General features: G+C 35.7%; 2 protein-coding genes across 9 annotated transcripts in view; both read right to left on the bottom strand.

The window, feature by feature from the left end:
- appl1 (adaptor protein, phosphotyrosine interacting with PH domain and leucine zipper 1) overlaps positions 1 to 7,389 on the bottom strand; it is a 32,904-nt gene extending 25,515 nt beyond the window's left edge. For 2 of the 3 annotated variants that reach the window (XR_015502058.1, XM_087272759.1), the window contains exons 1-4: positions 7,205 to 7,389; positions 1,500 to 1,598; positions 195 to 254; positions 38 to 109 (exon numbers count right to left, since the gene is read on the bottom strand). Coding sequence is in view for 2 of the 3 variants with exons in the window: in XM_087272759.1 (XP_087128885.1) it covers positions 38 to 109; positions 195 to 254; positions 1,500 to 1,598; positions 7,205 to 7,258 (285 nt within the window). In the remaining variant the exon portion in view is untranslated. 3 annotated transcript variants of the gene reach the window in all.
- A 1,125-nt stretch (positions 7,390 to 8,514) lies between these two features.
- Positions 8,515 to 24,311, bottom strand: asb14a (ankyrin repeat and SOCS box containing 14a). 6 transcript variants are annotated; one of them, XR_015502887.1, is made up of 12 exons: positions 23,829 to 24,271; positions 22,518 to 22,680; positions 22,299 to 22,351; positions 21,428 to 21,559; positions 20,693 to 20,851; positions 19,486 to 19,731; positions 17,426 to 17,597; positions 16,605 to 16,890; positions 14,850 to 15,107; positions 11,822 to 11,975; positions 9,237 to 9,567; positions 8,515 to 9,050 (listed from the first exon to the last, which is right to left on the bottom strand). XR_015502887.1 is itself a non-coding variant. In XM_087274244.1 (11 exons), the coding sequence occupies exons 2-11, from the start codon at positions 22,646 to 22,648 to the stop codon at positions 9,389 to 9,391; spliced, it is 1,770 nt and encodes a 589-aa protein (XP_087130370.1). In that variant the 5' UTR covers positions 22,649 to 22,680; positions 23,829 to 24,311; the 3' UTR covers positions 8,515 to 9,388. The 6 variants fall into 6 exon arrangements, 2 of the variants coding, with proteins under 2 accessions (XP_087130370.1, XP_087130371.1); XR_015502886.1 differs by having other exon boundaries at positions 9,248 to 9,567; XR_015502889.1 differs by having other exon boundaries at positions 22,518 to 22,652; positions 23,829 to 24,223.
- Between the last annotated feature and the right edge of the window lie 875 nt (positions 24,312 to 25,186).

The raw sequence follows: 25,186 nt of genomic DNA, 5'->3' as shown, positions 1-25,186 counted from the left end.
AATACGGTCGTTCATGAGCGATGGAGGAGTTTCTCACCTCGTCGATAACTTTAGCAAACTGCTGCAAAGTGGAGCTCATCACCTCGTCGTCGCCACCTAAAGGAAAACGCTGAACAGCAGACACAACCACAGACAGTTTTCAGACATTCAGAGACAGAAACACAAAACATGACTGAAAATGAGCTGAAAATCACCTGCTTCTCGTAGTCTTTCAGTAGTTTCGATGTCAGATGTGTGGCAGCGCTCAGTTCATTCTGCAAAGAGAAACACATCAGGCTCAGGAAAACCTTTTTACAACTGTTTCATTACAATTACATTTTCATTGCATTAATTAATTAATTTGTTAATTAATTAATACCTGATTTTTTTGTTTCATAACAATGATTATATCAATTTATTAATGGCATAAATAATATATAAGATATAACTGCAGTAACTGTTATACCTTAAATAATGATGATAATAATAATATTAATAATATGAATAATAATAATATGAATAATAATAAAAATTACTTTTAAAAACATTTTAATTTTCTTAATCTAAAATAAGCTTTACAATTTTGTTTTTTTCATAGTAACAATAATAATATTAAATATATTGTTTCATAAATAATGTAAAATAATATAAACATATATAATACCTTACATAATAATAATAATAATACAATATTTAAAAAAACATGGTTTAATTGTCTTAATCTAAAATATGACTTCTTTTTTTGTTTAATAATATTGATAATAATTACTAATTTATTAATGAAATAAATAAAATATAATAATAAATAACTGCAGTAACTGTTAGAGCTTAAATGATGATAATAAGAATAATGATAAATTAACTACTTAAAAACATTAACTTTTTTAATCTACACTATGATTTACAATTTAGTTTGTTTCATAATAATAACAATAATTTATTAATTGCATAAATAATATCAAATATTATATACACACACACACACACACACACACACACACGTATAATAACAATAGTAAATTAAACATTAATAGTACTTGTATTATTATATTTTTTATATATAAATATAATTTATATTATTCAGTTATACCCTAAATAATAATGAGAACAATAATAATAATCCAACATTTAAAAAACTTGACTTAATTTTTTATTGAAAATATGACTGAACATTTTTTGTTTTATTTTAATATAAAATACAAATACTAAATAATATACTGTATAAGCCATTAAAGAGGGATAATAATACATAATTGTATTAATTGCTATATTTTAAAATTATAAGTTATAATACAAATAATAATAATATTTCTTTAAAATCCTGATCTTAAAAAGTAGTTTTAATTTCTTTATCTAAAACACGAGCTGTAATTTCAATATTTTAATTTTAATGTGAATTAAGACAAAATTTACAGTTTAAATTTATCAGACTCTTTTATAATGCTCTCTCAGATTATATAAATTCAGGGAGTTTATGTAATAATCATTGATTTAATCTGGAATTAAGGCTGAATTCTCACCTGGGCGTCGTAGATCCTCTGCATGGCTTTGAAAAGCTGACTGAAATAACTGGAAATCGCTGCTGCATCTTCTTCAAACACACCCAGCAGAGAACGAGTCTACAAACACACTCATGATTATTACACAGTCAATAACGTCATTCAAACATCATTAACATACAGTTAATGTCTGTGCATTTTATTAATATTTTGTGCATTTTAATGTGAATATTTTCCAAATTATGTTTAACAGAGCAAGGAAATTTTTACAGTATTTCCTATAATATTTTTTCTTGTGGAGAAAGTCTTCTTCCTTTTAGTTTGGCTAGAATAAAGCTGTTTTTTTAACCAATTTTTAAAGTCAATATTATTAAGAATTTTTTTTCTTTTCGATTAAGCCTTTAAATGTCACTTTAAGCTGAAAACTAGTATCCAGTATCTAGTTTACTAGTTTAATGTCATCACTACATGTATGAATAATATGTTGAATAATAACATAATATATTGAATATTAATGTGATATACTGAATACTATGATGTATTGTTAAAATTGTATTGAATTATTATATATAAATATCACTTCTTTTTTTTTTACTACTATTTACTGTGTGTACTATTTTTTATTATATAGGTATGTTACTTTTTATGTAAACTTTATAACTGCTTTGGCAATACATTTTTAACATTTGTCATGCTAATAAAGCAATTATTGAATTGAATTGAAGAAAGAGAAAGAGTTGTGTATAATACTAGAAGTTGTTTAGCCACTGTTTCCTTGGTTACTATAAGAGCTTGTGTAGCGAACGCAAACGCGGTTTCGCGTCGTCCGCCTCAGTTTCGGCCCTTGTTTTGACTCTCGAGGCGTGTCCAGCTGAATTCAATCAGCTAGTGCTTTGGGGTTATATAAACAACTAGTTCACCGCGGCAGCGGTCGCGGCAGCCTCGTGTGAAGACCGCCTCGTGTGAAGACCGACGAGGGTAAAGACCATCGACTCTACCTGCGCGACTCCACCGAGCAAAGACACCGACAAAGCACTTGAGTACTTTACTGTATTGTTTTACTTTACACTTATTTTTTGTTGTCAGTGCACTTTTATTATGTGTTTTCTAATTCCTGTTGTTACTAACACTCGCAAAACACGGGAGGTGCGCTGCAGGCGTAATCCTCACAACCTTCGTTCAATACATGTATCTACTATTTCACAACTCTCTCTCTCCGTGGGCCTCTGGAATTGTCAATCAGCTGTTAACAAGGCTGATTTTATTACCTCCATAGCTACATATTCTGACTATAATCTCATGGCTCTAACTGAGACCTGGTTGAGGCCGGAGGACACTGCTACACATGCTACTCTTTCTGCTAATTTCTCTTTTTCCCACACTCCTCGTCAGACAGGGAGAGGGGGTGGGACTGGACTACTAATTTCCAAAGAATGGAAATTTACTCTGATACCGTCCCTGCCAACAATCAGCTCCTTTGAATTCCATGCAGTCACCATTATCCACCCCTTCTACATAAATGTGGTTGTCATCTACCGCCCACCAGGTAAATTAGATCACTTCCTAGATGAACTGGATGTTCTTCTCTCATCTTTTTCTAATTTTGCCACTCCCTTATTGGTGCTAGGTGACTTCAACATTTACGTTGACAAACCGCAAGCTGCAGACTTTCAGACTTTGCTTGCCTCTTTTGACCTAAAAAGAGCACCTACTTCTGCTACCCACAAATCAGGTAATCAGCTAGACCTTATTTACACACGACACTGCTTCACTGATCAAACAATAGTAACTCCACTACAAATATCTGATCATTTCCTTCTGTCTCTCAACATCCACATTACTCCTGAGCCGCCACACACTCCTACACTGGTTACCTTTCGCAGAAACCTACGATCTCTCTCACCCAATAGACTATCCACCATTGTTTCAGACTCTCTTCCTCCATCTCGCAAACTCACTGCACTTGATTCGAACAGTGCCACTAATACACTCTGCTCCACACTAGCATCATGTCTAGACCGATTATGTCCTCTTGCATCCAGGCCAGCCCGTGCCAGTCCTCCTGCACCCTGGCTCTCGGATGCTCTCCGTGAACATCGCTCAAAACTTCGGGCTGCGGAGAGAATTTGGCGGAAAACTAAAAATCCTGCACATCTCTTAACATACCAAACTCTTCTGTCCTCTTTCTCAGCTGAGGTTACTTCTGCAAAGCAGACGTATTACCGTCTGAAAATCAACAATGCCACTAATCCTCGCCTACTTTTTAAAACATTTTCCTCCCTCCTCTATCCTCCTCCTCCACCCACATCCTCCACACTTACTACTGATGACTTTGCTACATTCTTCTGCACCAAAACTGCAAAAATCAGTGCTCAATTTGCTGCACCTACAACAAACACGCAAGATACAACACCAACACCACACACACTCACCTCTTTTTCTCAGCTCTCTGAGTCTGAGGTGTCCAAACTTGTGCTATCTAGCCATGCTACCACCTGTCCACTCGATCCCATTCCCTCTCATCTCTTGCAAGCCATCTCTCCTGCAGTCATACCAACACTGACTCACATAATTAACACATCTCTTGACTCTGGTTTATTCCCCACTACATTTAAGCAGGCTAGGGTAACCCCACTGCTAAAGAAACCCAACCTGGACCATACGCTACTTGAAAACTACAGACCAGTATCCCTGCTTCCATTCATGGCCAAGATTCTGGAGAAAGTAGTGTTCAATCAAGTCCTGGACTTTCTTACTCAAAACAATCTCATGGACAACAAGCAATCCGGCTTTAAGAAAGGCCACTCAACTGAGACTGCCCTCCTCTCGGTCGTGGAGGATCTCAGACTGGCTAAAGCAGACTCTAAATCATCAGTCCTCATTTTGCTGGACTTGTCAGCTGCTTTTGACACTGTCAACCACCAGATCCTGCTATCTACGCTTGAGTCACTGGGCGTTGCGGGCACTGTTATACAATGGTTCAGATCTTACCTCTCTGACAGGTCATTCAGGGTGTCTTGGAGGGGAGAGGTGTCCAACCTACAGCATCTAAACACTGGGGTACCTCAAGGCTCTGTTCTTGGGCCACTTCTCTTCTCCATCTACACATCATCTCTAGGACCAGTCATCCAGAGACATGGATTCTCCTACCACTGCTATGCTGATGATACCCAGCTATACCTCTCTTTTCATCCTGATGATCCCTCGGTTCCAGCTCGTATCTCAGCCTGCCTGTTGGATATTTCACACTGGATGAAAGATCATCATCTTCAGCTGAACCTCGCAAAAACGGAAATGCTTGTAGTTTCTGCCAACCCGACTCTACACCATAACTTTTCAATCCAGATGGATGGGGCAACCATTACTGCATCCAAAATGGTGAAAAGCCTTGGAGTAACGATTGATGACCAACTAAACTTCTCTGACCACATTTCTAGAACTGCTCGATCGTGCAGATTTGCACTCTATAACATCAGAAAGATCCGACCCTTCTTATCTGAACATGCAGCTCAACTCCTTGTTCAAGCTCTTGTTCTCTCCAAACTGGATTACTGCAACTCTCTACTAGCTGGGCTTCCAGCTAACTCTATCAAGCCTCTTCAACTGCTCCAGAATGCAGCAGCACGAGTTGTCTTCAATGAACCTAAACGAGCACATGTCACTCCGCTGCTAGTCCGTTTGCACTGGCTGCCAGTTGCTGCTCGCATCAAATTCAAAACTCTGATGTTTGCCTACAAAGTGACTTCTGGCCTAGCACCTTCTTATCTGCACTCACTTCTGCAGATCTACGTGCCCTCCAGAAACTTGCGTTCTGTGAATGAACGTCGCCTCGTGGTTCCATCCCAAAGAGGAAAAAAATCACTTTCGCGAACGCTCACGCTCAATCTGCCCAGTTGGTGGAATGAACTCCCTAACTGCATCAGAACAGCAGAGTCACTCGCTATTTTCAAGAAACGACTAAAAACTCAACTATTTAGTCTCCACTTCACTTCCTAATCTGCAATTGCCTATTTGAATATCACACTAACTGTACAAAAAAAAAAAAAAAAAAAAAAAAAAATTACTAACACTTCCCTTCTTAGACTTTACAGACCTGAAACTTGCCTTTAGTACTTATTCATTGTTGCTCTTAGTGGTGTAAATTGCTTCCTTGTCCTCATTTGTAAGTCGCTTTGGATAAAAGCGTCTGCTAAATGACTAAATGTAAATGTAAATGTAAATGTAGAGAGAGAGAGAGAGAGAGAGAGAGGAAATATCAGGCAAGGCAAGTTCATTTATAATTCATTTACATAATAGTAGGGCTGTGCAATTTATCCAAATCGAATCACAATCGGGACTAATCGCAAGAGGCTGTGATATGGAATATATATGTATTATTTAATTTTCCCCCACCCAGAGCAAATGTAAGATCTCCATCTGTGTGTGTAATAGTCTTACTCGCCAATTAAGTGAGTACACTTTTGCTCTGCCCAATCAGAACTTTTCAATCTGCCTCTCACCAGCCATGTTAGTTTGAGGAGTGACCTGTATTTTGATTATTATTATTTTTTGGTTTGTATAATAAGCTACATTATCTTCCTAAATTGAGTTCAACTTGTTTACAGTACGGTAAACTCATTTTATTTATGTTTACTGTTTGCTCTAGAGAAAAATTAGTTTAATTTCTGAATTTTTAAAAACAAATTTGAATAAATGTTGGAGTAAGTTATTATCTTTTCACGTCTTTTTTTTTTAAATAACACTCACTGCATTTTAGCAGTAAGAAGCTACGATGCAGATTATTGAGCTGAAGCTTGACTACAAAATTAAATCGCAAATCAAATCTAAATCACAATATCTGTAAAAAAATAAAATAAAATAAAATAAAATAAATAAATAAAACACAATTAGACATTTTCCCCAAATTGCACAGCCCTACACATTGGTATTGCAAATTATATATATATATATATATATATATATATATATATATATATATATATATATATATATATATAAATATATATATATATATATATATATATAAATATATATATATATATATATATATATATATATATATATATATATATATATATATGATTCACATAAACAAAGATTTTTATTTTTTTACTTTTTCATTATGTTATAACCTGTTTTAACACATTTTTATCTGTTTTAATCAATTTATTTATACTTGTCCTTTTATTCCTGTTTATTTAAAGCACTTTGAAATGCCACTGTGTATGAAGTATACTATATAAACCTGCCTTGCCTTAAAAGAATCATAACATAAATACATAAAGATAATAAAAAATGAAAATAATGATTAATAAACAGCACTTACAATATAATATAATCATTCCACAGGAGGGCTAATAATAAACTGTATAGAGATGATTGAGTTTTTCATCTGATATTCATTATATAACATATCTTAATGTATACTCCATGTCTTATTATATGATATAGCTGAAACTCTCACTTCTCTTATGTATAAGAGATATGATTTCTGATTCATCTGTGTTTAATAATAATAGAGATTATGCCATATTTAATCCAGCACCACCCATCAAAAGCTAAAGATCTCCAAATCAGACATAAATCAGTCGAATTAAACCTTCGAGACGGACAGACAGAATCAGAAACTGCTTTAATTCACGCAAAGAAAAGCGAATGCAGATTATTACAAATCTTTGTTTATATATTTATTCCTGTTAGCTTGCAGGCTAAATGTGGATGTTTACCTGCGGACTGTCCTCCAGAGTTTCCTCTATCGGTAGTTTATCGATTCCAGGCATGGCTGCAGGTCAAACGCGAACTATGCGATCGTTTAAATGATTAATATGTTATAAATTGACGACTGTTTTTAATGTTGATGTTCGCTTTATTCCTGACAAATCAACACCCACCCGGATCCGCCCACAAACGCGGAAGTCCCGCCTCCTCCCGCTTGCTGATTAGCGGAGCGCTTTTGATCACGTGATGACGTCCGCGATTGTTTATTTTATAAGAAAATAAAAGCGTGATGATATTATCAGAATTTATTCCAGTGATTATTATGCTTTTAATCACATATACTTCTTATAAAATAGATGTATTATAAACACTTTTAGAAGCCCAAGCTTATTTGGCTTTTCTCTTATAATATTTAACTTATATTGTGTAGACTGAGCGAGGTATGTTTATATATATATATATATATATATATATATATATATATATATATATATATATATATATATATATATATATATATATATATATATATATATATACATACATACATATATATACATATATATATATATATATATATACATACATACATATATATACATATATATATATATATATATATATACATATCTCGAATATATATGTGTGTGTATTTGTATATGTATGTATGTAATAAGTTCAATATTTATATCTATATCTAAAACCTAATGTGTGTGTGTTTGTGTGTGTGTGTGCATATATATATATATATATATATATATATATATATATATATATATATATATATATATATATATATATATATATATATATATATATAATCTAAATAAATCAATAAAAAAATAAGACTGAATGAATTTTTAAAATACATTTGAATATTTTTATAGGGGAATTGATTAACTAAATTGGCCGTAGTGTATGTGTGTGGTAATGAGTTTATATGGGTGTTTCCTCAGTACTGGGTTGCAGCAGGAAGGGCATCAGCTGTGTAAAACATACTGAAATAGTTGGCGGTTCACTACGCTGTAGTGACCCCTGATAAATAAAGGGACTAAGCCGAAGGAAAATGAATGAATCAATGAATGTTCAAAATGATAAATAACTTCATTAATAAAACATTGGTGAGGGAAAATATTTGAAAAAAAAAAAATCACATCAGATATTAGAGATGTAGAAATATGCAGAAATTAATAAGTGATGATGATATAAATATGATATTGGTTTAAATTATAACAAAATAACAATTTCACAAGTTTTCATTTATAATGAATTTTTGCTTGTTAAAAAAATAACAAACATAAAATCTCCTAAAAGTAATATAATAGCAAGTATTTATCTCATTAGTTATGTTCTATACATATTCATAAGCATTAACGGGCACCTATTATGCAAAAATCCCTTTAATAAAGGGTTTAAACCCAGTTGTGTGGCAGCGGTGTGTGACCATAGCCCGTTTCTAATGGTAAAAATTTATTAATTCTGTTGTTTATAATCAGACTTGATAAAAACACACTGCAGAAACACTTTGATTGACATTCTCTATTTGTACGTGTCATCAGAGGGGGAAAGCCCCGCCCACTAGTGGACATCCATCCCTCATTGGCATAGAACATTAGTCTTGTTTTTGAATCTGCTACCATGCTGACATATAGGCATTTGTAGCTCCGCCCTCTTTTGAAAAAGAGCTCAATCTCATTTGAATTTAAAGCGGCAGTCACTAAAACGCCACAATTAGGATCGAACCCTAAAAGGGTCAATTTCAAAGAGGTATAAAACATTATTAGTGTAGTATTTTGAGCTGAAATTACACACTACACTCTCAGAAATAAAGGTACACGAGCTTACTGGTGGTACCTTTTCAAAAGGTACAAATTTGTAAATAAAAGGTCTATTTTAACACCTCAAGGGTACATATTAGTACCTAAAAACTACAAAAGTGTTCCTCTTAAATTTATAAGTACTAATATATACTTTTGAGGTACCAATATGGACCATTTAAGTTTACATTTGTACCTATTGAAAAGGTACCACCCCAGTGACAGCTCACGTACCTTTATTTCTGAGAGTCATCAGAGACTTATTTTACACCTTAAACAAAGAGCCATAAGGTCCTCCTTAAGACACTGTCAATATATGTTAATAATAAACATGTATATATAGTGGACAGCAGTGATTATGTGTGTTGCTCTGGCTCATTTGCTCTGCGTTTGGCATTTCTGACCGTACAGATCATATTCCCTGTACTGGATGTAATGTTTCAGTCTCTCCGGCAGTGGAAGAAAACTCATGAAAATGGGAGCTCTTAAACGCAGTCGACCCAAACAAGCCCTGATCTTCAGCCGACAGAGATGCTGCAGACATCGCACATTCTCTGTGGAGACAAATGGGTAACACTGTAGTTTAGGTCACAATTAATGGTATTAACAAACCATCAACTAACACTACTAGCCTTATCTTTTATGGCATGGCGTTGACTCCAATTTTTTGGCCGACAAAACAACCCTTTACATATCTTAATGTAAAATATCACCAAAATAGTCTAATAATAAGTTGGTGATTGATGAAATTTAGGGTGGGTGTGGGTTTGACCTTTATTCTTGGGGCAAAAGAGCCATTCTTGAGACCATAGCCTGGTTGAGCAGAATTTAAGATGGATTTCACTTTTTAACGTATTTAAATTGAAATATCTTTATATTAAAAACATGTGTGATGTGCATGGATATGTGAAGAAGCATGTTTGATTGAGAAAAGACACGTTTTGTTATTATTTACATACACTACCTGACAAAACACTTATCGTCTGTTCAAGTTTTAGGAACAAGAAATAATAACTTGACTTCTAGTTGATCATTTGGTATTAGAAGTGTCTTATAAGAAAGGCAAAGGCCGCTAGATGACGCTTATTTTACCCAAATAAAACATGATCATGCCTTGATTTTTAATGATTTCATTAGGACAGTAAGGTCTGACTCTGCTTAGACTAAAGTGTCATCACTGAACAGAAATAATGTCCAGTATAGAATATAAAGTCCTGCTGCAGTGGAGACAGAATGAATATTGTGTCTGAATCCATCATGAGCTTGGAGGACTGCATCCATACATCTCTGACATGACTCACATCACTGATTAATAAAGTCATCTGGAATGAAGAAGAAAGCCTTCAGCAGGACTCCCAGAGTTCATCAAGAGTCTTTGGGTTCATCTTCAACGCCTCCTCCATCTTACCCCAGACATGCTCAATAATGTTCATGTCTGATGACTGGGCTGGCCAATCCTGGAGCACCTTGACCTTCTTTGCTTTCAGCTTTGATGTGGAGGCTGAAGTATGAGGAGCGCTATCCTGCTGGAGAATTGTCCCTCTCCTGTAGTTTGTAATGTGATGGGCAGCACAGATGCTTGATACCTCAGGCTGTTGATGTTACAGATCTCTCGCACGCCCTCAAACTGAATATAACCCCAAACCATGATTTTTCCTTCACCAAATTTGACTGATTTCTATGTCAATCTTGGGTCCATGCAGGTTCAAGGAGGTTTTCTGCAGTATTTGTGATGATTGGGATGCAGATCAACAGATGATTCATCAGAAAAATCCACTTTCTGCCACTTTTCCAAATGATCAACTAGAAGTCAAGTTATTATTGTTGCTGGGATCCGCGACAAGACTTTTGTCAGGTACTAAATGAGTACTAAAATAGCAGTCTTTTTATTTGTTGCCCTCAGGGCAACATTGTGCAGCTAGAAGACAGAGCAGTTAAGCTCATTCCTTTCAACAGCGAGCTACATTAGCTTTGCTTCCATTCAAAGATGCGAAATAAACTTGCAAAAAGCCACAATTTAAAAAAGTATATAAATCCTAAACCTTTATGATGCAAGTTGTTAATTGTTATTTTTAAATTGTTAGTTAAAAAATATTATAATCAGTAACTATAAAATTATGTATAATAATAATAATATAAAAGTATAATATATAAACAATTTTTTATACAAACCAAGTATTATATATATATGTTTTTACAACAGTTCTGTCTGGTTCTCAAATCTAATTGGCTGATAGGCGTGATATATTAAAGTAATATCAGCACCCGTACAGCCTCTTTAACCTTTGTGTATTACTCCGCCCACATACAGCCAGCAAAAAGCAGACACTACAGAAAAAAAAAAAGAAAAAAAGAAAAAAAAAACACTACTAACACTTCCCTTCTTAGACTTTACAGACCTGAAACTTGCCTTTAGTACTTATTCATTGTTGCTCTTAGTTGTGTAAATTGCTTCCTTGTCCTCATTTGTAAGTCGCTTTGGATAAAAGCGTCTGCTAAATGACTAAATGTAAATGTAAATGTAAATCTAAAGTTTAAAAGATGCTTGCTCAGCTGTTTAACTGTCAGCTTATGATTTGAATCCAACGCGGAAGAAAGTAGTTCCTCATACAAAAGGGTTTTTGAGACTCTCCATGTTTGATTTTGTTTTTATATCCACAACTATGCCGTCAAACTGTTGTATAAACGCAATATCACACTCGTGGCAGTGCGATATGGCTGTATATCGGCACTTGTCCATCTCAACATGTCCATCTCACTATTTCAAAGTGGTATTTTGTATATACATCCCAGTGTGTTTGTCCAAACCTTGAAAGTGGCAGATCTCAGCCCACTGTCTTTGCTCCATGAGCACAGCCTTCAATTTGGAGCAGAATTTCACATGATCCACGTAATCCATCATGATGCGCACGACACTCCCCGAGAGATGCTTCAAAAAGGAGACCGAAATCACCTCACAAAACTACAAACACAAAAGAAGAAGACAAAGAAGAAGAAGAGCTTTCAAAACCAATGCAAATCAATCAATCCAACTATTTTACTGATGCATCAGTCTGAATGTTTTTTTTAGAGGCCAATTCAGATTTTCTCACGATTTTTTTATTTGATTTTCTTTAAAGCATGGATCTCAAACTGGATTCCTGGAGGGCCGCAGCTCTGCAGTTTTGTTCCAACCATTATTAAACACAGCTGATCCAACTAATCAAGGCGTTCAAGACTACTAGAGACTATTAGGCAGCTGTGAGTGGAAGGTGGTTGATGCTAAATCTACAGAGCAGCGGCCCTCCAGGAATTGAGTTTGAGACCACCGCTTTAAAGACACATTCATTCTTTTTTTGAAAATAGACTCATTTTACAACTCCTCTAGAGTTAAACAGTTGAGTTTTACCATTTTTTACCCCAATACCCTTATCCGCTATTCCCTACATTAGTCCACTAATATTGTCCACTAGAAGGAGTGAGTGAAACTCTATGTTGTTTGTGTTTTGCTGTTTGATAAATCCCTCTTCAACTTTCTGTTCAGTCCCTGTTGTAATTGATTTATTATTAGTTGTGTAGTTATTTAGCAAGTTGTTTATCAGTAATGAAACAAAGACTTTTGATTTCTGTCATTGTTACGTCCCAGGACGTATTTGTTTCTGTTTTGTATTTTCTCTTTCTCTGCTACACCCTAATAGGTGATGATGAACGCCACCTGCTGCCACTAATGACCCATTCAGTGATTGGAGGACGAGTAAAGTCGTGCTCATTTAAGCAGCTTGTCTCCAATGGAACAGTTGTGTTTTTGTGTGTGTGTGTGGAGGCTCTTTTTGAAACTTTAAAGATATGCTTTGTTTAATCCTTTAAGCATTATTTGTTGATTAGGAGCTTTAATTTGTTTAAGTTCTGTTGATTCTGTTGACCACCTCATACAGGTTTTGTTTCAACCTCTTTTTGATTGTAAGTTTATGTTTTCAATTCTAATTTGTTAAACACTCTTTGTTAATCAGGGATTGGGTTAGCAGAGAGGAAGTGCCATTTTCCTTTTTGTAATAGTTTTCTCCTGTTTATGTTAGTAAGGGAGTGAGAATTTTTGATGTATTTTTCTTTTCTTTTTATAGATTATTTAGTTTTTCCCTTTCGCTCAGTTAGAGAATTTTTGTTTATTGCTTTGGCTTGAACCCCCTCTTGAAGTTTTTTTGGAACCCTCCCTTAATCCTTTAATAAATATTTTGTTAATCTTCATTCAGGTATTTCTTTTGTTTAGTCCTTTGAGAAGTGTCTCATAGGACCTCAATGCTGACACACACACACAAAACTCCATTAACATTCTGTTGCGTACCCGTGTCCCCCTAGACAGAGTTGAAGGGAACGTAACAGTCATGTAAACAAATACTACTTTAGTTGAACAATATTTTATTTTGAAACAATTTACACTACTCGGATAGCACTTTAGATGGCATTTTGCGGGCAGACGTATAGAAATTCATTCTGTGGGCAAACTCTAACTTTACATAAGCCAGGGGGTTCTCTAACTGTTGAGTGTACAGGGGTTGTAGACTCATTATTGCTGTGCATTGTGGGATAGATTCAAAGCAGAGCCGGCTCAAGGCATAAGCGAACTATGCGGCTGCTTAGGGCCTCGTGGCCACCAGGGGGCCCAAAAGAGTGCATGAAATGACTGAGTGACTTTCGTTTTTGTTTTAGTTTGTTGTGTTGTGGATTAGGGGTGAGACAAATATATGCCCATTTATCGTTATTTCCGACCGCTGTACATACTCTGGCGCCAAGACATTTATCTAAATTTATCTAAAGAGACATTTATCAAGACATTTATCTAAAGAGATCTGAAAATGCTTCTTGGTTTAATTTGAATTTCATTTAAATAGATGTTTTAAGTTATTTGAACTGCAAAATACGATACAATTTTTTTTTCAGGGTTAACATTTATATCCATTTAAAAAAAATATCTTTATTGTCACCATGTTTGACTGTTTGGCAGCGTCTTGTGACTGAATAATACTAATACGTATGCTATTGGCTACTTCCAGCTGTTTTTGTTTCTGTCAGCTCAGATTAATATTTTGTGTCTAACAATTTAGATTTGTGGCAAGCAGTCATAAAAAGTGGGATCAATAGGAAGTTGTTTCTGCAGAATAATATTTAGAATTGTCTTAAAACATTTTATAATGTAAGCAACACATCTACAGCGAATAAAATTGATAATGTGTGTTTTAAATTTATAGTGTGGGAATAATCAAGGATTGACGGAAATTTGTAATATTGTTTGCACCAAGGGGGCCCAAATAAAATCCTGCTTAGGGCCCCCTGAAGGCTTGGGGCGGCCCTGATTCAAAGCACTTCATAACGTCCACTATAGTATTGGACACCACTAGAAGTAGCTGGTTACTCAAATAGTGCACTATTTAAAGACATAGTGCACTATTAAAAATGTTAAGGTCAATATTATTAGCCCCCTTAAGCAATATTAGCTTTGGATTGCCTCCAGAACAAACCACTGTTATACAATGACTTGCCAAATTAGCCTAACCTTACCCTAATTAACCTGGTAAAGCCTTTAAATGTCACTTTAAGCTGAATACTAGTGTCTTGAAGAACATCTAGTCCAATATAATGTGCTGTCATCAAGGCAAAGATGAAAGAAATCAGTTATTAGAAATGTATTTCTCTCCGTTTCCTTCAGAAATTGACGGAAAAAATATAAAAATCATTGAAATTTTATAGGAGGGCTAATAATTCTGATGTAAATCCTCTGAATCTGTGGATTCGGTGTGGGTCTACACATTACACCCAACATGGATCTCAACAAACAATCAAGCTCTGTTCCAAAAATCACCAGAGTGTCTTTGATGACGGTATCAGTCCAACCCTCATATCCGCGTGGCACATGCGACCCTTCCCCATACGGACAGTCGAAGCATCGCTCCACATCATAGCCAAAATTACACAGCATCCGCAGCACCAGCTCATCCTTCAGCGCGTACTGCAGCGCCGAGGGGAAGTGTGTGGTGTTCACCCGGCAGAAATAATTTACATTGGCACCGTATCGCAGCAGTAGCTGAATCAGCTCGTGGTTACCCAGACGCAGCGCCACCTGCAGGAGGGAGGGGAGATATGGAGTTAAACATATAGTCATATAGGCTGCTTAAAAAGATAGGTCTTAAAGGGTCACGAAACACCAAAACACACTTTTTTGAGCTGTTGACAGTCGTATATGTGTCCCACACTGCTAAAAACACTATTAGGACACCTATATCTCACTAAAAAGTGTAAATTGGTTGTTTTTGCGTTATTTCAAGCAAATTCGTACTTCCGGTTTGAAACTAATTTTTGAAGCTGCGTCACGGTCATGACATAATAGCGTGTATTCCAGCGTGCAGACTGGACGTCTGTGCCAGAGTGTGTCTTATTACGTCTTACAGTGTGATGCATTAATGCATGAGTAAGGCTTGGTTCAAACCAATCAGCGCGCTCTATTGTGCAACTTCATTAATATTCATTAGTGTCACAGTGTTTAGACGACAGAGAAGCCACGTTGTGTTGGCAAAACAAGCGTGAAGTGTTGCTTTTATAGTTTGCTGCCGTTAAGTTTTGTTTTCATTTTCTCTCTGTGAGAGCGCAGCTGAAGTCACGTGTGGATTAACAGTGTACGCGACGCTCGACAACAATAACTTACGTGTCTAAGGAGGATTATTGTTTACCTGAGAGCTGTTCTCATCTGCAAACGCTGAGATCCAGATTCGCTTGTAGTCTCCTCTTAATAAAGACGCGGCTCTAGTTTCTGGTGATTGTTCTGTCTCTACAGATTTGGTAAGTGAGCGACCAGTGCACTTTGTTTATTCAGTTTGTTCGTATCGAACTAACTATTGCACCGAGTGTAAACATGTTAGCACTACAATCAAACTTTAACCTCTTTTCACCGGATTTTGTGACCGGAATAACACACGCGGCTTTCTGACGCTACCTGCCGAGTGCATCTAAGTTTCCGGGAAATGCTGAGTTTTTTTTTTCTCATTCGCCGTGCGGTATCAAACATTGCATAAAAATACACACTTAGAGCAGTTCCTCGAATCAAATATCTTGTTTGTCGCGAGGGACATGAATGAATTCCCTGAATGAAAGAGCCAAACTGCAGTTAAAGTCCACCATTTAATAATTTGGCAAATAATTCGACTACATATGTCCATGTAAACACAGTCACTTTGTCCCCTGTGTTTGTGTATTTTGACTCTGAAACTCAGCGCGCCCAAATAGACACTCCCACACCATCCCTCTTTTCTTCCTCCGACACTCCCCCCTAAACAAAGCTGGACACGCCCACTTTTCTGACTTTTTCCAAAGTAGAGGTGTGAAAACACCCTGCTGAAACGAGGGGGTTTCATGGCCCTTTAAGTCGGGATTTAAAAGCGTGATGACTATCACCGTTCCTTAAATCCAAGGGAAGCGAGTTCAACAGCCGCAAATCAACCGATATGTCACGCTTTAAAATCTCTGTGATCTGGATCCTATTTTAACGCCAGGATTAAGGGTTCAGCAAAATATTTAAAAACAAAAACACCCCATATCGGCCTAGACATTGTCCCTCCCTAACCTGCAGACATTTGACCGGGTCCTGGTTGGGCATGGCTCCGGCCTCTAGAAGGACTCTTGCAGAGGAGACGTCATCGTTGGAAACGGCGAAATACAGTGCCGACTGACGCTTATCATCGTAGCTGCGCCGGACCCATGGGTGGAGCATGAAATTTGGGTCGTATCCGGCATTGAGGAGCATCTCCAGACAGTGTGTGTGTCCACCGGCAGCGGCTGAATGAAGAGGACTGATGCCGCTGTCGTCCACTGCATCCCACGATGTGACGGGGATCAGGAGAGCGAGGGCCCTGTGGAGATCAGGTATGCATTAATAAAATAAGAAAAGCAGCATGAAGTTACAAGAGAACATTCCCACATGGGCATAAGATACTGATGGTATAATAACCTTTTTCGGCACATCTAAACATCATAATTTTATTAACTTATTTCTAATAACTGATTTATTTCCTCTTTGCCATAATGACAGCACATAATATTTGACTATATATACTTCAAGACACAAGTATTCAGCTTAAAGTGACATTTAAAGGCTTAACTGGGTTAATTAGGTTAAAGTTAGGGTAATTAGGCAAGTCATTGTTTTTTTCTGAGACAATCCAAAACAATTACAGCTTAAAGGGGCTAATAATATTGTCCTCAAAAAGGTTTTTAAAAGTTAGAAACTGCTTTTATTCTAGACGAAATGAAACAAATAAGACTTTCTCCAGAAGAAAAAATATTATAGGAAATACTGTGAAAATTCAGTGCTCTGTAAACATAATTTGGGAAATATTTGGAAAAGGTTTTCATAATTTTGACTTCAGATGTATGTGTGTCACTGACTTGAGGTGTCCGCGGTGAGCTACTCTGTGGATGGGCAGGTGTCCCGTGTGTTTGGGGACGTTTGCGTCTGCGCCGGACTTCAGCAGTAATGAAATCACGTCAGGGTTTCCTGAAATGCAAGCCTCAAACAAGATGGTTGCGCAATCCTGAGCCTGAGACTCCACATCAGCACCTGAGCACAAACACACTGTATTAAAGACACTCAATGCCTGATAGAAGAGTGCAGAAAAATACTTTTATAGTTGCTTTTTGGAGGATAGTGATGTTGAGTTAATTTTTTACTTTGTGAAGTAGCTTTTTGATTCATATTTTAGGCAGTAAATGTGCTATAGGTGCTATAGTAAATGTGTATTTTTTAATTATTTTTAATAATTAAATCCTTTTTGTAAATTTTAAGTTCTTCCATCACTGTAAAAATGCAGGGTTCAACACAATTAATTCATGTTGTCCGAACATAAATCGATTAAGTTAATGACTTTCAACAAATTTATGTGGACTAAACATAAAAAATTAAGTTGTCCATTAAATTGTCAAGAATTTTGTTGTTTTAGCTCATTTGATTTAAGTAGTTTGAACAAGTAAAAAAAAATTTTTTTTGAGTGTTGATGACTTTATTTCACATTTAGTTCACATTTTAAATGGGCTATTTATAAATAAATTTGTTTTTGTAATAAATAATTACATAAAGGTTTCATTTGTTTTTTTAAATATATTTTTTATTTTCATTTGATAAAACTTGTAGTTTTTGCTCTTCAATATGTCTAAAAATATTAAACCCGACTGAAAACTAGCTCTTATTTATATATTAATGTTTTTATTGCATCAGAATAAACTAAAGTTAAAATGTAAGGAGATGGAATTATACCAATCAACATTTTGAAATAAAACTCAAAATTAGTCATTTTAATGTCAGATTAAACAAAATTGTATTACTATATAAAATGTTTGGACTCAATTTTCAAGAATAAGGTTGTTTTGAGAAAAAAACTACAAAACAATATTAAGAATAAACTCATTAAATTTCGAGAATAAAGTTACTCAGAAAAAGAAATATTTGAGACAAAATGTCATATAAAATATAAAAAGAAAATCAGGAATTTAAATTCAAATTATAATTTTTTTTTCAAAGATTTTTATACTTCTGTATAAACTATGACTATAGTTCAATTAAGTTAAACAAAATAAAAAATAAGGCATAAGTAAGCAACTTAATTATAAAGTAACTTTATTACATTTTATATTAGCTGGTGTCATTTTTAGAGTTTTTTTAAGAACCTAGGTTCATTCTGTAAACGTACCCCTATATAGATTTCTGGAGAGCACCAAATACATCCCAGGAGATATGTGTTTTTTGCAGATTTTGTTTTTGTGATTCCACCAGTTTGTGTATGCTTTTTCAGATCTCAAATTTCTCTCACGATTGCCAGTCTTTTTGTGTAAATCCACGACAGGCGGCTGTCGACTGACTGACTGACCGATCAACTGACCCACCCTCCCCCCCTCCCCTAAACCCAACCAACAGTGTTGTCAAAAGCAATCCTTGCCTGGTTTTTACCACATTTTCAGATTTTACCACATTCTTACCCTGTAATTTACACGTTTATCTTATTTTTTGGCTTTTAGTTTTGTCTTACCTGCTGAAACTGTTCTTTGCCAGCCTCAAACTCCGTCGCCGCAGTCAATTTAGCTCTATGTCATAAGTCTGCTGACGTACGCGGAGAGCTACTGGACAAACTAGTAACAGGGAAAAAGCCGTCCACACGGAGGTAAGCATAAAAAGGAATCATTCTGCCCTGTAGCATTCGTTTTAAAGACGAAATGCAGCCGTACGTAGCTCTGGCTACATAATTCATGATCTCCAGAAATGTATACGGAGGTACGTTTTCAGAACGAGCCTATGTTGTTTGTCAGAATACATCTAGATATAAATTTTAGTACATCTAGATTATTTTTACATATTTTATGTAAGATGTACTTTCTGGGTTACATTTTTTTAATGGATGTTCATTTTGATCTTGAGTAATGAGAATGGTTTTAGTTTTCTGGTGACCTCTGCTGACCTCTGTGTATTAGTGTCCTCATGATGTCCAGGTATCCGGCCTGTGCTGCTAAAGCCAGCGGTGTGAGGCCGAAAGAGCTGCGAGGATCAGCGTGAGCTCCGTTCTTCATCAGCAGATCCAGAATCTCCGTCAGACCCAGTCGGGCAGCCTCATGGAGAGCTGTCCTGCAGTTCACACACTCCTGATTCACACGCGCTCCGAACCTCAGCAGCAGATCCACCATCTCAAGCTGATTGTTTCTGATGGCTGAATAATGCAGAGAGTGAGAGACGCAAACAAGCAGAAAGCCAGCCTTAAATCTTAAATCCTTCAATGACAATCAATAACAATAAATAAATTAAAAATAAATCATAAAATGGTGGCACGTTTGCTTTCTGTAGCTCTAAAATAGCAGGTCACATTGCATTTTAAAACTTCCAGGGATTTTTTTTTTAGATTTTAGAATATGTTTTAAGGATATCTATAAGCTAGTGTGCTCCAAAACAGTGACAAAATTCACATTTAGAAGATTTAAAGCTGATATAAATATTTAAAGCATGCAGTTTGTATTAAACTTCAGCTAGTTCAAAATGAAGCTGCTAGAGTGCTTTCAAGAACAAAGAAATATGATCATATTACTCCAGTCCTTTCATCATTGCATTGGCTCCCTATTAAATATCGTATAAATTTTACAATTTTATTGACTACCAACAAAGCTCTGAACGGCTTAGCTCCCCAGTATTTGACAGAGCTCCTGGGCCCGGTTTTTCAAAAGGTTTAATCCGGATAAAATTGATCCGGATTTAGTAATCCTGTTTTTGCGATCCATGATCACGTAATCCAGCTTACTTTTTGAGCCAGTTTTTCAAAGCAACATTGGATTGGATCAATCTGATCCGGATAGGAACTTTTCAGGATCACTAAATCTGGATTACTAGTGCTCAATCACAATGTAGATGGATAGATAGGCCTGTGTAAAGAGCAACAAGTAGAATAGCCAGTGTGGGGTAAATATAACTTTATTTTTATTTGAAATGAAAACTAAGAAAATAACCCCAGATTAATAAAGGGACTAAGGCGACAAGAAAATGAATGAATTGAAGTTTGTCACTTCCACATAAACGGATCAACATTTTTTTTGACGTCACCTCAAATCCTCTGACCAATCAAAAACTCTCTAGTATCTGATAACTGATTTCCTTTTAATATTAATAGAGTGTTTTCTGACCTACAATGAGAGGCGAGTCCTCCTCTTTATCCAGCGTGTCTGGACTGCAGCCGTGATCCAGCAGGAAGAAAGTATTGTCCAGAAGCCCGTTCTCTACTGCTAAGAAGAGCGCCGTTTTCCCACGACGAGTCTTTCTGTGCTTCGCGTCTTCAGGAGACGCTGTTGAACAGAGAAAACACAGTAATAATAATGTTAATACTTATAAACTTTACTTTATATAGCAGGAGACACAAGAAGGTCGCTGGTTCGAGTCCCAGCTTGGTCAGTTGACATTTCTGTGTGGAGTTTGCATGTTCTACCCGTGTTGGCATGGGTTTCTATAACCGCCAACTATTCCAGCATATGTTTTACACAGCAGATGCCTTTCCAGCCGCAACCCAGTAGTGGGAAACACTCATACACTATGGACAATTTAGTTTATTCAATTCACCTATAGCGCATGTGTTTGGACTGTGGGGGAAACTGCAGCACCCGGAGGAAACCCACACCTCCGAAAACTGGTCCAGCCGAGACTCAAACAAGTGACCTTCTTGCTGTGAGGCAACAGAGCTAACCACTGAGCCACTGTGCCACCCCTACTGCCATTGTGTAAATAATAAATAATCAAACAAATACTTTATTCTGATTACAAGTATTTTAAAAAGTAGTTTACTTTGATTACAAGTACTTGATTTTGGTAATCTTATTACGTAATCCAGATTACAGATACACACTGAATGCTGGGAATGCACAAACCGGTGAAGGTGATCTGCAGAATGTTCGGGTTGCTCTGAATGGCGGCGTCGTGTAAAGGGATGAAGCCTGTAGAGTCTTCCTCAGAGAAACAGCGTTGGTGGACCGTCAGTTTACGCAGAGAGAATTCATCACCTGATGAACCAGCAAGAGGAAAATATTACTCGCTGAACCAGATCAGTTATGCTGGTGAACCAACTGATAGACTAGTACAGTCCTTCTCAACCACGCTCCTGGAGGACAACCAGCTTTGCACATTTTCCGTGTCTCCTTAACCAAACACACCTGATTCGAATCATCAGCTCACTAGCAGACGGAAAGACCTGTAATGGATGTGACAGATAAAAAAGACATGGAAACATGCAGTGTTGGTGGTCCTCCGAGAACATGGTTGAGAAACACTGGACTAGTATAATCCCTGCAAAACAACTGGCTAAAACAAAAAAAGGTTTTTAGCAGATACTGTTTAAATGTGATGATCATAATCATTTGATTCTACTATATATTTAGTATATACTTATGAAACCTGAGTGTCTAGCTTTATTTCACACATGCATGAAGAAACTTACATTTTACATGACAATACTGAGTAAAAAACTCAATAAAAAAATATATATATATATATATTGATGGGAGTGATTTTATCTGTTTTAAAATTAATTCCAGCTATTCCAAAGTTTATATATATATATATATATATATATATATATATATATATATATATATATATATATATATATATATATATATATATATATACACATACATATATATTCACGGGCCACTTTATTAGGTACACCTTTCTAGTACCGGGTTGGACCCCTTTTACCTTCAGAACTGAACAAAACATTGTAGTGCGATCTATTATTCATACCGTATTTTATTGCATTGAAAATCTTCTCTCTCTCAGGCGAAATCTGAACAATCCTGCAGACAGAAATACAGCATCTTTCATTCAAGTGCATGTGATTTTGTTTGAAAAAACAAAATTCAGCACTGTTAATACAAGTGAAATGTGTGTTTGACCTGCGTAAATACAAAATACAGCCTCTATAATTCAAGTGAAATGTGTATATAAAGTGTGTTGTTTGACCTGCAGGCGTCTCCGCTGTAGCTCTTCAACTGTGTTGGTTTGTGGCTCTGCTGGAGACTCTGTTCAATCATCATCTGCATGGCCACATCCTCGTCTGAAATCCCTCCGGATGTGTCCACGTCCACATCCATCGCACTGACACAGATAATATGAGACGGATCTCCTGAGAGAAATAACATTACACAGCTAACAGCAAATCTCCCAGCAACGTTAATAGAACGTTTGTTTAACATCATGAGGGATTTAATAATGAAGTTTTCAAAACGATAGCACAAAAACTCAACACAGCATCCCAATTTATAGCAGAGCAAGGATTTTAATGACTTTTTTTCTACATGAAGTTAAAAAAAAGTCTTTTAAGTGTTACAAGAGCTTAATAAAACTGTTAAGTTAAGAATCACAGCATTAAAAAGTTTAATTTAAAGGAAAGAATATGGAAAAAAGACAACATGATGAAGATAAAATAGTAAACAACAGCTTTTAAAGAGAACACTAGGCATAAAGACGATAGATAGATAGACAGATAGACAGACAGACAGACAGACAGACAGACAGACAGACAGACAGACAGACAGACAGACAGACAGACAGATAGATAGATAGATAGATAGATAGATAGATAGATAGATAGATAGACAGACGTCTCTACTGAAATATGTAGTCAACCAATGAAAGATAACACAAGCAAATACTTTCTATATATCTATCTGTCTGTCTATCTATCTGTCTGTCTATCTATCTATCTATCTATCTATCTATCTATCTATCTATCTATCTATCAAGTTCAGTCAATTTTTCCTCAGAGAACGTAAATAGGATGTTTGTTCAGTGTTAATCTGTATGTTTCTAAAACAATGTCTCAAAAACATTGATTTATTTACCCCAGACTATTTTAGTTAGATATGTGGCATGATTTATAGCATGATATTAAAAAAGAGTGCTATTCCCTAACCGTTTGCAAACGTTTTTATAACCAAAATGGAGCGTCAGCAGTTTTTTTTTTTTCCGCGCCAAATTTTAATCCACATCATCGCAACAAGATGCAAGTACAGTAAATAAACCCACATGCAGGTCTAAAAGCGAACATTAATTCGTGTTAATTTCCCTTAAATACACAACAAAATGTGATAAAGTCTGTCAATTTTATGATAATGCAACTTATAAAAAACAGTGTCATACATTTTATAGCCTAAAAAGTAAAGAAAACTTCACACACACAAGCCAAAAAGCACTTTAACAGCACATCCTGACTTACTGTGCTTTAAAACCACACTTTACTCGCATTACTAGATCTGTTTGTTTTTTTTTTACCTTTTTTCTGTCAGCAGTGTTTGTCGTCAGGTCGACTGTGTTAGCCTATAAGTTTAGTAGCCCTCACATTAACTGCATATCAGATTATTGAGGTCACATTTCTTCTATTAATACATGATCATGAGACACAGAAGAGCAAAGAGAGAGAGATCCAGAACTCTGACCTGATACAAACTCACTCTGTCAGCCATTCTGATATTTAAAAAAATTATAGCTAGCGAGTTAGCATATGCGGCATCACAATGGCTTTGTATTTAGCGTTGTTTTTAATTAATGTTGTAATAAATTAACGGATAGACAAATATAAAACGTCTTACTCGTACACTAAATTGTATTATCTCAGAGGAAACTATTTCAAAGCGAATAATGTGCAGAATTTGTGGTGTCCCGCGTATGAACACTAGATGGCGCCATTCAACGTTTACATTGAAGAGTGTTCATATTCGGCTATACTGCACACTATTAGCAGGCATACTACACACTAATGTGAAAACAGTACCGTTTGGGGTTTTTAGGTGATTCATTGCGCCACATTTCACATTTACCACATTAACTCGGTGTTTGTGTGTTTAAATCAGTGGTGTTTATTAAAAGAAAATGGTTATTTAGGTTTTTTGTCTCGTCTCATGAATTAAAACCTGTTTACATATCATCCGTTTGCAGTGCATGCACAGAAATCATGCTTATTTTCACAACCGAGATCATATTTAATGCAGAAACTGTAATATTCTATTTTAAATATGAAACCTTTAATTTATTTTCACTGTATTGTTTATGAAATATGCAATGTAATTATTCATATTCATTTGTAGTTTTAAATATTTGTCTGCCAAATTTTAAAACAGAACACAACACACAAAATTCCATACATGTAATGTCAAAATTGATTAGAATTATTATTACTATTAATTCATTGAATTTTTCATCTTTTTGAGAAAGTAAAAGATTATATAACTACAAAAATTTAAAGGATTGGTTATTACAGTTTTTCCCAGTGGCTTTGGTGCATTTCTCACAACACTATTTATATTTGCACAACAGTTAATGCATTTCTTAAAACAATTAGTCATTTGTGCATAGTCATAGTATCAGGTTCTCATTCCTTCCAACAAATGTCAAATGCTTTTGGATATGCATCAATTGCTATCATACAACTCTCTGCTGTTTTAGAACATTATCATCTGCTTATGTCGTGTCAGTCAAAATGAACTAATCTTGTGAATGCTGAAGAGTCTCTCCGTATATTCATTACATACGCAAATGTTGAAATTGTCAAAATCTGTCATGTTAATTTTATTTTTTCTCTTGAAAATGTCTTCTAAATTTAACAATTTGATTTACAGACCGGTGTGTGTTGT

Source organism: Danio rerio, chromosome 11 (genome assembly GCF_052040795.2).
Source record: "Danio rerio strain M-AB ecotype USA chromosome 11, GRCz13ab, whole genome shotgun sequence".
NCBI classification, from domain to species: domain Eukaryota; kingdom Metazoa; phylum Chordata; class Actinopteri; order Cypriniformes; family Danionidae; genus Danio; species Danio rerio.
Note: the sequence above shows the minus strand (reverse complement) of the source record. Positions and strands in the feature narration are given on the sequence as shown.